A 15,353-nucleotide genomic window follows, 5' to 3' on the forward strand; every position below is an offset into this window, starting at 1 on the left:
TGACAGAAACCTAGCTGGCAGAGGACTGACCACAAGCCCCATGAGACCTCAACTAGTTTACCTCCCAGACCTTTCTGCCCAGGCATTTCCCCACTCCCTAGACGTCCTAGCTCCTGCCTTAGTCTACGTCCCCAAATCTGGGAAATGGGCCAAACAGGATAATGAGGTTCCCAGAGAGTACCTACTCTTTAAGTTTCCTGAGGTCTGTTCTGGAAAACAAACAAGAAGTCCCATTTCACCCACCTACACAATGTGTGGCCTCGGCTAATTAATTCTTTTGAGCCTGTGCTAAGTGGGTCCAACCTTGTGGAATTGAGTCAAAGACAATATCTATGTGTGGAATACTTTGTAAAAACCACAGACCTGTAAGATATTGTGCTGAACTCTAAGGACATTCTGTAGACTCGAAGGTCTTTTGACCCCGAAGGCCATAGAGAGATCAAGAAGTTTCTCAAGGCATTCAGAGACATGCTCTGTCATGGATATAATTACATTGGTAAACAGAGAGTGAATGGGTGTGAACAAGATGTAAAAGGTTTTGTGTCATGAAATCTCAAAATATGTAGATGTCAAACTCTTCTGACTGTGAAATGCTTGGGACTGGGGCCTGGTGCCAGGAGATGCTTGCACAACTGCATGGGAAAAGCATAGCCCATGGTTTCCAAAATTGACCCGGCAAGCTGCTCACAGCACCAGGAGGGTCTTGGAAGGTGGCATCCTCAATGCCCAGGGCACTAGCTGTTTGCACATCTGCTGACCCTCCAAACAAAACAGTGAGTGGTCAGCTATTACTAAGTAAGGCACAGGCTAGACAGCTTTACTCACAGCTAAGACCTACCCACCTAACCCCTATTGCATTCTGACCCCCACCTAATTCATGACCCTCCCCAAGTCCCACCCAGTCCTAACCCCACTGTACATCTAACACTAAAAATCCTCCTCCTAAATAAAACCTTCGACCCACAGTCCCCCTCTCCTGCTACTTAAATACTCAAGTCCTAGGGACCAGCCCCTAGAACCCGAGTTTATTTTTGCCAAAACCCATTTGCTGTTGAGTTTCATAACCCTGCATGCCACTGGTTAGATGCCTTTAGCATCAGGGCCTGAACCCCAAGCACAGTGCTTCCTTCCCATCTCCTTGTGATTATCCCTGAAATATGGCCTGGTAGTGAGGGCAAGGCAGGACATGGGGGTGGTATAGCCTCCTGGTTAGCATGGGTTGTGGTGTATTAGCTGAGGCTGGATTTGAATCCCAGCGTTGTGACTTTCTAGCTCCATGGCCTTGGTGGAAATTGCTAAGCCTTCCTGAATTTCATTTTCCTCGTGGGTAAAACACAGGCAAAAACAACTGTCTTAGGGCTCCTGTGGGGCTTCTGGCATGTGGGTGAAGTTCCTGGACGGTCTCCTCACTCCACAAACTGTAGCTGTGCTATTACTATTCCATTTTAGAGATGAGAAGTCATGTTCAGGCTAGCCACTAGCCACTTGCCAATGGCAAGGCCAGGTAGTTTGAGTCCTAGTCCACCTAACAGGAGACTAAAGGGAAAGCAATGGAGTAAAGATAACTTAACGGAAGACCCATGCCTGTTCTTAAAACTTGTGCCAGACATAAAGCCTGGATGCCAGTCTTGGTTCTATCATTGACTTAGCTGTGCGCTGCTGGCCAGCTACATCGCTCCGAAGCCTCGGGGCCATTCCAATTAAGGGAAAGAGGAGATTTGGGCCCAGACCAGACGCAGTGGGGGACAGGATGTGGGCAGGAGAATGCAGAAGGCCTTCTTTCTTTCCCCACATAAATATATACCTTCCACTCTCCTGCTCTTTTGGTGTGGGATAAGACAGTGCAGCCAAACTGGAGAGCAGGTGGGCAATACTTATCATATTAAATCTGCACATACCCTGTGACCCAGCAACCCAAAATGAGTTCTCACAGAGGCTCAGGAAGGGCCTGTGGTCCCAGGACCAGTAGTATAGGCCTCACCTGGGAGCTGGTTAGAAATGCAGTCTCAAGCCCCACCCCAGGCCTGTAGACTCAGAGTCTGCATTTTAACAAGATCCCAGGTGATAAATGTGCACACCGTTGGAGAAGTGCTGCGTAAGAAGGAACGCATTTGAGAATGATGATTGCACTGTTATTGGTGGTGGCAGGAGATGAGAAAAGTGAAACATGGTGGGTGAGCACCGTGGAGAGAAGGCAGCAGTTAGAAGAGGCGGGAGCTGTACTGATTGATCTTGAAATCCTAGCATTGACTGAAAAGAAACTGAATGAGAAATAATAGAATTCTTTTAACACAAATTTAAAATGTATGCCCGCAAAACAAAACTTTTTTTTTTTTTTTGCCATGTGCACATAGAAACAAAAGATAAACAGAATGGAATGGCCAACTCTAGGGGCAGGCAAATGGGAGTGGATTATATAGATAAAAGGGAATAAATTGAGGGACCTTGCAGAGACAAAAGAAACATATCGTGAACATTAAGTCCTGAAATTCCTTTAAATGTAGACCAAGTCATCCATTTATAGTTAAAACGTTTAAAAATGCAAGCCCAGGGAGAATGAACATGTTAGAATATAGGCGTTCTAAGCCTTTCCGGTTTGAGCCAAGAAGGGAGAGCTGTTGCATTGGCCTGAGTGACCTGGGCGCTTGGGTCGTTATCTTTGTCTGTGCTCCTCCCCCACGCCGCCACGGCCTGCCCTGGTGGGGCGGGGGTGACCGGTGTGGCCTGGCCAGAAAAATAATCAGATCCGCCGCAAGGGGTCTTGCATGTAGGAAAGCAGAGAAGGGCTCCACAAGGGCGTACACATATCCTGGGGGCCCGCAGGAGCAGGAGCGTCAGGTAGGACTTTCCTCTGCCCCAAGGAACGTGGAGCAATGAGTAAGAGCGGCCAGAACGCGGGAGGGGCCGAGACGGCGGTGTCAGGGGGCTCCTGAGGATGGGCACACTTCAGACACAATTGTCAGTGGCCAGCCTGTGGGGAGGAGAGGGAGCCCTGGAAGGAGGAGGTGCTCTCTCTCAGAGTCGTGTGTGCAGGGGAACGCGGGTGGCTATGTACCAGCTGGGTGGTGAAGGGAGTGGCTCTCCTCACTCAACAGTCCGTGGCCACAGAGGAGAAGGGGGAGACCGGGTCCTGGGGGGAGGAGGACGCGGCCTGCGCTGCGCGGGTAGTCTCCCCAGGAGCAGGTGCAGGGTGCGGGTCATTGCGCAGTCCCCTGGGTTCAGCTGCGCGGAAGAGGGGCCAGGGCGACGATTAGAGGGCGTCGAGGACCATGGGGGCTGGGAAGGAACTCCGAAGCTTAGCCGGGAATCGCAGGGCTGCGGGCACCCACACAGGCAGGCTTGTCCTCCTGGAAAATCAACAGCCCGGGAACCGCAGCTTGCGGACCCTGCGACCAACGGTGCAGGGCGCGCCCCGGGCGATCTCCAGCTCCTGTAACGAAGAGTCCAGCTCGGATCGGGTGTGGGAAGGGAAAGGAGGAGCGAGGTATCCCAAAGCCCGGGACACTGGCACTGAAGACGAGAGTGGATCCTGGTGGTAGGGAGGGGCATCTCTGGCCCAGTCATTACAGTAGCAGCTTTGTTGACTCCTCGCCCCTGACCCCAAATCTCCAGTCTGGATCCTCCAGCCAGAAACCCAGAGGCATGGAGATCAGAGCTCCTGAGAACCCTGGGGAAGGAAGGCTGGTTGAATTGGGTGGGTAGGCTGAAGTCTGGCCGGCTTCACTGTCTCGGACTCCCCGTCTGGCAGCCCTAGTCTATCACTCCATTCCTCCTAGGGTAAAGAGCTGTCTTTTTGGATACAAACAACTTTGGACAAGATTTTTGTTTTGTTTTTTCTGTTGAACATCTCCATCTATATTATGGATCTTGCTTCCTTTACACCGCTTCCTTACCTTTGAAATATTTTCCATCTTAAAAATAAAAGATCTTGATTTAAGATCTGTTGCCTCTACCATATTTTCTGGCCGTGTCTTCAAATGTCTAACCAAAAAACAATTTTTTTCATTGATATGTGAAACTGCATACTTGTAACATTTGTAACATATATGAAAGTTGTGAAGCCCTCTAAACGGAAGGGCACCTCATGGATCTAAAAGCCAGATGTTCTCAGGATAGGGCCTCCATTCATGTTCCTCTTCTGCCTGTGCAAGGTGGGGTTCCCAGACAATGGGATATTGAATTGCTGTTCATAGGCACCTTTGACTTGATCCTGATTTAAAAGGAACTGCTTCTGAGGTTGCACCGTTAAGGAAGTATGTAGATTCCTGTAGGGTTTTGGTAGTTAACCTTTATCCAGTTAAGGAAATTCCTTTCCATTCCTAGTTTGCTAACAGTCTTGATCACAAATGGATGTTGAATGATAAAATTGTTTTTTCTACATCTACTACGAGGACAATTTGGTTATTCTGCTTTATTCTGTTTATAGAGTGAATTACATTTTTAAGTGTCTTTTAACATTAAACCATTCCTGAAAAAAACCCATTCTGGTTCCCTTTTAATTGACATACAATTCCCACACACATTTCACATACTAGTAAAATACACAAATCTTGAGTACAGCTCAATGAATTTTTATGTTTGTGTGTGTGTGCATGTAACTACCACCCAGATCGAGACATAGAACTTTTATATCATCCAAAAAAATTCCACTGTGCCCTTTTCCAATCAATACCTCCCAAAAACCTAACCACCATTCTGACTTCTATCACCATAGATTGGCCTATTCTTGACATTGTACAGAACAAACTTGTACTCTAGTGTCTGGTTTTTTTCCAAGGTTACATCTGTGAGATATTATTGCATCTATCAGTAATTTGTTCTCCTTTATTGCATATTATTGCATCTATCAGTAATTTGTTCTCCTTTATTAGTGTGTACTATCCCTTTGTATGGGAAGACAATTTATTCACTCTCCTGTTGATGGACATTTGATTTGTTTCCAAGTTTTGGCTACTATGAATAAAACTTCTTTGAATATTCTTGTGCAAGTCTTTTGGTAGATGCACTAATTTGCCTTGAAGTGAAATTGTTGGATATGTAAACGTACAACTTTGGTAAATATTGCCCCATAATTTCCGAAGTAATTTGTACCAAGCAGTGAGTCCACTGCTTTTTTCAGCCTATATGAAACAATGCAGCCTATATGAAACCATGAAACCCAAACAATGAAATAGGTGTATTTCATTGTTTGGGATTTCTGTTCTCTCCTGGTCATCAGATATGGTATTTACATTTCTGTTTCTCATTTTCACTTTTGTGTTTTTCACTTTTGCTTGGGTGAATTCTGAGGAGGAGGAAATTCCATCTTTACTGTATCACCTTCAAATTGTATAACCTCTTTTCTTTTTGTAAAACTTTTTTTTTTCAATTTTTTTTAAATTGGGGAATATTGGGCAACAGTGTGTTTCTCCAGGGCCCATCAGCTCCAAGTCGTTGTCCTTCAATCTAGTTGTGGAGGACACAGCTGAGCTCCAAGTCCAGTTGCCATTTTCAATCTTTTGTTGCCAGGGGGCACAGCCCACCATCCCATGGGGGAATTGAACAGCAACCGTGTTGTTGAGAGCTCGCGCTCTAACAAACTGAGCCACCAGGCCACCCCAATCACCTCTTTCCTTTTTAAAGCCAAGAATGCAAGTGTGGTTTAACATTCAGAAAAAAACAATTACTGTAATTCACCACATTATGAAACTAAAAAAAAATTAAAAACATATGAGCATTTCAATAGATACAGAAAAGGCATTTGACAAAATCAAACATCCATTCCTGCTTTTAAAAAAAAAAAATCTCTCAGCAAACTAGGAATAGAAGGAAACTTCCTCAGCTTTATAGAGGGTTATAGAGGGCATCTGAAAAAACCTACATCTAATCTCATACTTAATAGTAAAAAAAAAACAAAAAAAAAAACCTGAATACTTTTCCTTCAAGATCAGGAACAAGACAAGTATGTCTGTTTTCACCACTTTTATTCAACATTGTACTGGATGTCCTAGCTAGTGCAATAATGCAAGAAATATAAATAAAAAGCATACAGATTGGAAAGCAAGAAGTAAAACTGTCTTTATTCACAGGTAGGATTGCCTACATAGAGAATCCAATGAAATCTATAAAAAAGCTACTAGAACTAGTGAGTGAATTTAATAAAGTAACTAACATGTGTACATGGTCATGGTTATGATACAAGGTCAGTATACAAAAATCAATTGTATTTCTCTGTACTAGCAATGAATAATCAGAAATAGAAATTTTAAAACAATATAATTTACAACAAAAATATGAGCACTTAGGGATAAATCTGACTACAAATATGAAAAATCTGTATACTGAAAACTACAAAATATTGCTGAGAGAAATTAAAGAAGACCTAAACAAATGGAGAGATATACCTTGCTGATGGGTTGGATAACTCAATATTGTTCAGATGTCAATTTTTCCCATCAATACAATCACAATCAAAATCCCAGGATTTTTGTAGAAATTAACAAGCATTTTAAAGGTCATATGGAAATGTAAAGGGCTTTGAATCGCCAAAATAACTTGATAAAGAAGAACAAAGTTGGAGAACAAACACTACTTGATTTCAAAACTTATCATAAAGCTATAGTAATCAAGACAGTATGGTATTGACATAAAAATAGACAAATAGATCAATAGAACAGAGTCCAGAAATAGGTCAATACATATATGCACAACTAATTTCAACAAAGGTGCAAAGGGAGTTTAGTGGAGAAAGGATAGTCTTCAACTAATAGTCCTGGAAGCATTGGATATTCAAATGCAAAAAAAATTTCAATTCATATTGTACACCACATGCAAATAATTAATTCAAAATAGACCATAGACCTAAATATAAAACTGAAAGCTATAAAGCTTCTGGACTAAAACACAGAGGAAAACAGTTATGACCTTGGGTTAAGCAAAGATTTCTTAAATATGACACCAAAAGCATAATACATAAAAGAAAATTTTAATAAACTGCCCTTGATCAAAATTTAAATTTTGTTCTTCAAAAGACACTGTTAAGAAAAAGACAAGCCACAGACTGAGAGAAAGTATCTGCAAAACACATCTGATAAAGAACTTGGATCCAGAATAAAGAACTCTCGCAGCCCAATAGCAAGTTTCAAGAGGGGGCAGGGGATACGAGGAACAAACAATTTGAACAGAAATTTCACCAAAAAAGATGTATAGATCGCAAATAGGCACAGGAAAAGATGTTCATCATTGGTCATTATGGAAATACAAATTAAAATCATATTACCCATCTATTAGAATTGGCTAATATTAAAAAAACTGACCAATACCAAGTGTTGGCAAGAATGTGGAGGAACCGCAATCCTCACACACTGCTGGTGGGGGTGTAAACTGTGACGGCCACCGCTTCAGAAAATCGTTTGGCAGTTTCTTAAAAAGTTAAACATACATCTACTATACAATCCAGCCATTTCAGTCCTAGTTATTTACCCAATAGAAATAAAAACATATGTCCATATAAAGATTTGTACATAAATGTTCATAGCAGCTTTATTTGTGTATCCAAAAACTGAAAATAACTCAACTGCCCATCAACAGGGGAATGGTAAATACATGTTAGTATAGCCATATAATGAAATACTACTCAGCTACAAAAAGGAATGAACTACTGATACATACAACATGAATTTCCATGTTGTTTCATTAATTTCATTAATTAGACTGAGTGAAAGAAGCCAAATGGTAAGAGTAGCTATTGAATGATTCAATATATATAAGATTCTAGGAAACCCAAATTAATCTACAGTAACAGAAAGCAGATCAGTATCAATAGTTGCTTAGGGATGGGAGTCTGGAAATGTAAGGAGGTTGTGGGGAGGGGGCTGGGAAGGGATTATAAAAGACGGAAGAATAAATTTTATCTTGATTGGGATAATGGTTTCACAGATGTATACATGTCAAAATTTATTAAATTGTACATTTGAAATGTGCAGTTTATTGTCTCAATTACACCTCAACAAAGCAGTAGGTACATATTGTATTTCCTTGCAATCAGTTTATCTTTCACCGACATACATAGGTGTACTTAAACACTAAGTAGTTAAACTCAATACACAATCTATGCAAGAAACTGGGTAGTGTAACAGAAGGCAGGTTACCTGTTTTTGTTGGGAAACTTCCAGTTTAAAATATTTTGGAAAAAAACTCCTCTAATTTTATTTTCTTAAAAAACTCTCCACCTCCACCCCCAACCGCACCCAGAAAATAAAGGCTGGTGTCACATCTAAAGTGCTCATGCATTTTTTACTCTTTTCAGGAATATCTTGGTATGGCAAAGGAAAGGATACTGGAATCACTGTTTAAAAACCAAGATTCCACGATGAGAGGGGAACTATCTAAGATTGTTTTATTATTTATTAATCGTCAAATATGGTTTTTGAGACGAAGTTTGAGTTCTGTCATGCTTAACTAGCAGTGCGCCTTCATACTGGAGAGACGTAAGATTTTCATCATTCTTACATCTCAAAACAAAGGCCAGGAAACAATTTAAATGCATGTAATGACTTGTATGTGGATATTTTTAAGTTTCTTGTTTCCCAGTCATGACTGAATAAAATCTACAACACAAAAGTGTCTTGTATTGTATGCTTACATGACAACAAACTGAAAACTTATCACATTCTACTCTTATCATAGATTTCAAATCTATGGTGGGACACTGAAGAAAAGTGTCCCACGTTGCCTCACCAGGGCAATGGGAGCCACACGGATAAAAGGGGTAGAAACTAGATGCAGAGGTAGAATGATAGGGATATGGAGCACACTGCAGTCTCGAGGTGCTTAGAGTGCGAGTTCCAGAGTCAGAATGGGGTTTGAAGGGAGTGAAAGCCTTAGGAAAGACTCAATAGGGAAGGTGACAAAATTCTTAGAGACAAGATGGTAAGCAACAGAGAGGGGCCCCATGAGGCTGGGTAACTCATATTACTTTTCTCTGTAAATCAGTCCAGGTGTACAGTTTTCTCCAGCAACACTGAGAAACATCAGTGATGCAAAATATCCACAGGATGGGTTCTGAAGAAAGGCAGAAGGGAGTAGACAAGGGATTGGGCAAATCAGATGCAGCTAAAGAAGGCTACTCCAAGGATGGGTTTTTGTTAACAAAAAGAATTAACTTTTGCAAAAAACAAATTACCTAAAATCTTATCTCCCTAACATAAAGCTTTCTTTCATTTTTGTATGTTCCCTTCCACTTTTTGTCTATACCAAAGAAAACCAAGCTTGTTTCAGGCGCGTGCTGGTGCCTTTACAACCTGTCACATTTTATTCTAAACTGCCCTGTTGAGGTTGCTCTCTAAAGGGCTTTATTAACCCACTGTACCAGTTTCCCCAGCACCAGTGTGTGCTAATTTAGCAGCTTCCTTTCATTTGCACTTAAATTGCTAGCAAGGATCAACACTTTTTTGATCTATTTCCATTTGTGTGAGATGTTATATACCCTTTGCCAAGGTGAAATTTCAACAAGTATAGAAAGTTAATGCAAGAAGTCTGCATCCCTCTCTTCTATCCAATTCTACTTGATTAGTGGGTCTGCTTCTTCCTTTTCCTGCCCCAAAACATCAGTCCACTGCTATGCTCTGTCCCCCACCCCATGCTACCATTTAGCCCACATGCCTCATGTTTAGTAGTTACAATCATAGAACCAAGACCACTCATCAAAGCTGAGACCCTACATTCTTTCTTAACTTCTTTATGGAGTTTGGCACAGTCCCTTATACCCCACTTTGGAACTCTCCCTCTGCTCCTCTACTGCCCCACCAAAGAATTTGGTCTGTGTTCACTTTGCTGCCGTTGCACATTATACCTATTATACTTAATGGGTTTCTAATTGTTCTCCCACTTGGGTTTGGGAGTTTCTTATTTAGTTCCAACCACTTATTGAGTGTCCATCATATGCCAAGAACTGCAAGGTACGTGTTTTTCTATCTCCAGGAGTAGATGAATATTGAAGGTACACATGAATGAGACTAGCATAGGTGAGAACTAGCCAGACCCAAAATTCCATATAAGATGTTGACAATTTCAACTCAGCCCTTGGTATTTCCCTGCTGACAACAGGAAAATAGCTGCTGACAACAGGAAACCTCTCCCGAATCTTTATTAAACACGTGTGTTGTGGTGAAGGTGGAAACGAGTGTGTGAGACAGCAGGAAGGACGCACTCAGTGATTTCTAAATAGTGTGAGGTGAAAGGTCCAAAGTTGGGAAGAGCCCAGAGGCAGTCTCCCCAACTCTTAAGATCATGGTTTGGGAGGCCCGCTCCCTCACACAGGAAGATGCCACTCTGTTCTTCCATGCCTTTATTGGTGACAGCAATGGACAAGAACAATACCAGGCATAGCAGACACACTGGCCCAGCACCTGGGGTGGCAAGCAGGCCCTGCAGGGCCACTGGCATATCCAGCCCCAGCCCAAGATCCAGTCTACCCAGGCCATGTCCCCGAATGGGCAGGAGGCCGTCTGTCCAGTTTGTATGTGTAGATCAGTCTGTCTGAGTGTCTGAGCCGCTGCCTGCAGGGTCCCCCCATCCTTGGTACATGGTAGGGGTTGCTGGGAACACAGCGTGGCATCCCCCGGTGGACCACCGGGCCCCGGTGCTGACCGTGGGGGATAGGGCCAGGGACTGGAGGTGGCAGGGGGCCAGGCACAAAGTTCACTCCAGGGCCACATCCTACAAAAGAACCAGTCATTTATGAGAGTGGGCTTCCAGCCAAGGTGAGCCCAGCTCTGCTTTTAGGCCACTCTGGTCCTCCAGGGTGAGTTTCTCTGGGCTTTAGTTTCCCCATCTGCAAAATGGCAATACCAGTTCCCTACCTCCAAACCAGGAAACTGACAATGAGCTGATTAATGAGTCTACAGATGTTGTTCCAGACTAAGCTGTTAATGAACCCATTCCTGGGGGGCACAGGAGTGATCCAGCTCCTCTTGGCCTGACGAGGCATGGAAGGCCAGGCTAGGGGAGGTGTGAAGGGAGGCTGGGAAGGTGTAATGGGAAGCTGCAGAGGCACCTACCTAAGTGGGGTGGCACTGAGAAGTCTTCCGTTGGATTATAATTGAAGAATTCATGGGGTGGGAAGGGCTGGCCTGGGAAAAAAGGGGCATCCTGGGGCAGGGGTGGGAACAGGGGAGGTGGGGAGGGCTGAGGAAGGGGGTAGGGAAAAGGCATGGGAGGGGGCAAGGGAGACGGTGGGGGTAGGGGCAAGGCCAGCTGCTCCCCGAAGTCTGAGGGCTGCCCCAGGCTCCCCTGGAACAGATGATCCGGCTCTGGCCAGTCCTCAGTCCACGGGTCTAGGAACGGGATGGTTGTTTTAGGCAGGCCTGGGATGCCAGGCTGCCCTGACCTCTGGCCCTCCACACTGCTTAACCTCTACTCTCCTCCAGGTGGGAGCACCCTCTGCTTTCCACCGTTTTTCTCATCCCCTCTCATTTCTTGTTCCCTGCCTTTCTCAATTCAGTGGACCTGCCTTTGTTCTGACCTCACGCTCCCCTCAGTCTTCTCCCTTTGTTTACCCAGTTCCTGTATGCTTTAGCTTTTTCTTCTTCCAGCAACTCCCCACAGACCGATAAATAAGCCAAGTAAGTCTTCTCTCATAAAAAAAAGATCCTGCCACTCCCTTCTCCCAATAGTCCCCTGCTCCTTTCATACTTCTACAAAGAGTACTGTGCCAGGTTTCCATTTCCTCATCAACTGTTCACTGCCTCTTTTATCCCTACTCCAATCTTTCAGCACTTTTCCCACTAAATGTAACCACTTCCTGGCAAATTTCACAAATTCCTTTCTTCCTGACAGTCTGATGACGTGGCCAATAGCCTCTGTCCTCCCTTAAAGTGCCTCTATCTTCATCTCATTTTGTTTCAGCCCGTCTTCACTTTCAACTCCAAAATGTGGCCACTGTTCTGCTTTCTCCTTCATGGGTCACTCACGTCCTCAGCTTCCATCTCTCTGCGGGTACCACTGGTTCCAAATCTACTCCACATTTCCACACTACGTCCAATAGATTTGTCCTGACCAAACTCACCAACTCGTCCTCCCACCCAACTCTTCCTTTTGCTGTCCCTATTTCTGTAGTTCCAAACTGGATTCAGACCTGAGCCACCACATCCGGTCTTATGACCTTTAGAGCATCCCTTCCTTTGCTCCGAATCAGTTCTCTCATCTAAAAATAAGGCAGCTGGATCATTAGATAATCAAAGTCCTAATTCACCTCCCTGATGCTCTGACTTCTGGCTACCAAGTCCCAGAAGTCCGCCTCTATAACATTCCTGGTCTGTCTGTGTCCCCACTCCTTCCAGTGCTTTGAATAGCCTTCTAACATGACTTATGCCTCCAATTCAACAAACGCTGTCCTGTAGGTACTATGTACACAGCAATTGTGCTGGACACTGAGGCCAAAAGGGACAGCTGTCAACAAGTGAGGCAGGTCCTTTCCCTTTGAGGACAGGATCCAGGGAAGAAGCAGAGGTGGAAACACTCAGCCTTGATGCCCCCTTTGTGAGCATGCAGGAACTGAGAGGATGATAGCACCAGTCATGGGGGCTTCTTTGCTTCTGCCACACTGCCTGGATTGCCCTTCCTCCATTTGTCTTTCCGTCCTCCACTTCTGTGCCTAGCTAAAACTACCCCCATTTCCTTTCTGTTCTTCTATACGGTAGGAAATCTTTTAAGATGGTTCTTATGTGCTCAATGCTTGTATCAGTTCATTCGTGTACACTGAAGTGACTCTATGGCTAGACCGTACAGAATCAGAACTTGAACTGCAGTGTTGCTCCTGTGATCTCACCCACCCCAGGGGATGAGGAAGGGGCACTCAGGGGCCACAGCAGTCCTTCAGGGAGCCTCTACTCCCCCGAAGTACCTCTGTCCTATTCCATTCGTGAGCCCTGTGCTCTGAGGGCCCTCTCTGCATTACTACCCTCCCCACTCATGGTAGGGCTCACCAGGGGGGCAGTCACGCTTAGGCAGTTCCACACCCCAGGCATCAGCCACGTGGGTCAGAAGCAAGTGTGAGAGGTGGCGGTGGGCATGCTGGTCCCAGTGGATACCATCCCGGTGACGGTGCCGTACTGCATGCCGGAAATGAAAGTGGAGGTCCAGGACATCGAAGTAGTGGTCCCCAGCCAGCGTAGCACTGTAGAAGTTCCCTTCAACCACATCCTGCCGCAGAGAGGCTGCCAGGGGTTGGAGCTAAGGAAGAAAGTACAGCATCTAAGAGCTGCAGAATGAAGCAGGGTCGGGAGGGTCCTCTGTACCAGTCAGCTGACCCCTCCCCCATCCTCAGGGGCCCTGGGCACTTGCCTCAGGTAGAAGAAAACCCCCAGTGACGCGCTCCCCCAGCGGCATTGCCATGTTCCACACCAGCAGGCAGGAGTCTGGCAACACCTGGTCCATTCGCACGAATACCCGCTCCAGGTTCTCTCGGTAGCTCTCCATTGAGTAGCGCCCATACCTATTGGGCAGCACACAGGGTAGGCAAGAGCACAGTGGTGGATGGCCTCTGAGACATACCTCCACCCCCAACCAGTATTTCCCTCTCCCCCCGCCCCAACCTGGAGAGATCCCAGAGGCAGGAGTTGATGATCACCAGGTCCGGAGCAGGCCCATATGTCAGCTCCTCCAGGACGCCCTCCAGGTACTCGGAGTAAACTCGGGTGAGGAAGTAGAAGCGCACGAGGTGGTGGCCAGAACCCGAGCAGAACTGGCGGACCTCCCGATACTGTGTCCCGTTGTGCAGCTCGCCCAGCTGACCCCCAGACACCAGCTGGTCCTGTTCGAAGCTCAGCTCCCCCTGCCCACCCCCACACCCAGCTCATCAGACCCATGCCAGGGAGGAGGACCCTGCCAGGCCAGGGTCTGTGCCCACCCACCACTGGCATGGTCACCAAGCTTCCCTCACCTTGGCCTTCAGCTGGGCGGCTGTGAGCAGTGAGTCTTTCTGGAGCAGGAGCACCAGGTCCTTGTACACAGCCCGCTGGACTACAGGGAGACAGATATTGCCAGGCTGAGGCAGGCCTCACCCCATCCAAGTTCCTCCCAAGTCCAGGCCCCCCATCTGCGCAAGCCTGGGGTTGCCCAACACCACCTCTGTGGAGTGTTGACTTTGAGGTGGGAGAAAAAGTGGGGTTCAAGTCCTAGCACCGCCTCTGATCCTTCTAGCTGTGCATCACCCCCAACTTAGTATACAGCGACCCAAGATCACCTGGCAGAAGTCGGCCAAGTCACCTGGGACACACACAACACAATCCACCGCTCCCATGAGGGAAATTATGGAGGACTGTCGGGGAAAACAGGATGGGGTGAAAAGCTTGACAGGCTACATCTGTTGGGACACCTGTGGAAGGTGCATCCTGAAATAAAACGAGAAAACCTACTGGACTGGAATGAACTAAGGATCAGAGAAGAGGTTTGAGATGGAGACAAAAAGGGTCCAGACTTAGAAAACAGGCTGCAGGTGCGGGACTTGGAAGTGTGATCCTAGGGGGACACTCACTTGAGTCCCCCAAGATGACCACGAACTTGTTGTGCAGCAGCTGCTGGACTTCCGAGGCCTGGAAGTGGACCATAGCGCTTCGCAGCGCGCGGCGCGGCTCCTCGTTCTCCAGACAGAAGACCATGCCGCCGCTGACAACGACGGGCTGCAGGGAGAGGCCACTAAGCCGCGCGAGAGTGGGGATTCAGGGCAGGTCTGCCCCAGAGCCCGTCCTGGGATAAACGAGACCTGTGCCGGCCTCTCCAGGAACCAGGCGTCGGCGGCAGAGTGGGGCTCATGGTGGCGCTGGCCTCGGTCACACCTGGCACTGGAGGCTGGGGTCGCCGGGCCCACAGGCCTCCGGGGTACGGAGGCACTTCCCGCGCGGCTCCGCCCTGCGCCCAGCCAAGTGCCCGCTGCCTCCTCGCGCATGCGCGCGTGCCCGCTCGCGCCAATTACCGAGTCCCGGAGCTCCGCGCGGTTCACCCGCGAACAGGGCAGGCCCGCGCACCGCGCGCCTCGCCCTCAGCGGGCTCCGAGCCTAGCCTCATGTTCCCGCGTTCCGGGAGGCCGGTCGATGCCGCACAACCCCCGCCCCGCAGAGCCCGTGCGACCGGGTTAGCCGTCGGTGCGCAGCCGGGCGCCCAGCGCTCTCCATGCGTGCGTCGCGGGGGCCCCGACGGCACCTCGGGCCTCGGCGCCCCGGGCGGCGACGCTCACAGCTCCTACTTCCGGTCACCCATGTCCCGCCCTGCGCGACCCCCAACGCCCGAGGCGATAGGAAGGCGGCGGGGGTGGCCGCCGTGTGGGGGCAGAAGCCAGTGCCAGGCCCACCCGGGCGGGCACAAGGCCCGGGTGT

General features: G+C 47.1%; 1 protein-coding gene across 1 annotated transcript; it reads right to left on the minus strand.

Moving 5' to 3' along the window:
* Nucleotides 1-10,312: 10,312 nt before the first annotated feature.
* On the minus strand, nt 10,313-15,248 carry PCED1A (PC-esterase domain containing 1A). Its single transcript, XM_074317759.1, has 7 exons — nt 14,516-15,248; nt 13,922-14,001; nt 13,575-13,813; nt 13,324-13,474; nt 12,966-13,212; nt 11,040-11,315; nt 10,313-10,698 (listed from the first exon to the last, which is right to left on the minus strand). Exons 1-7 carry the CDS (start codon nt 14,637-14,639, stop codon nt 10,451-10,453), a joined length of 1,365 nt encoding a protein of 454 aa, XP_074173860.1. The 5' UTR covers nt 14,640-15,248; the 3' UTR covers nt 10,313-10,450.
* Nucleotides 15,249-15,353: the final 105 nt, after the last annotated feature.

This window comes from Rhinolophus sinicus, linkage group LG13 (genome assembly GCF_036562045.2).
Source record: "Rhinolophus sinicus isolate RSC01 linkage group LG13, ASM3656204v1, whole genome shotgun sequence".
In the NCBI taxonomy this organism is placed as follows: domain Eukaryota; kingdom Metazoa; phylum Chordata; class Mammalia; order Chiroptera; family Rhinolophidae; genus Rhinolophus; species Rhinolophus sinicus.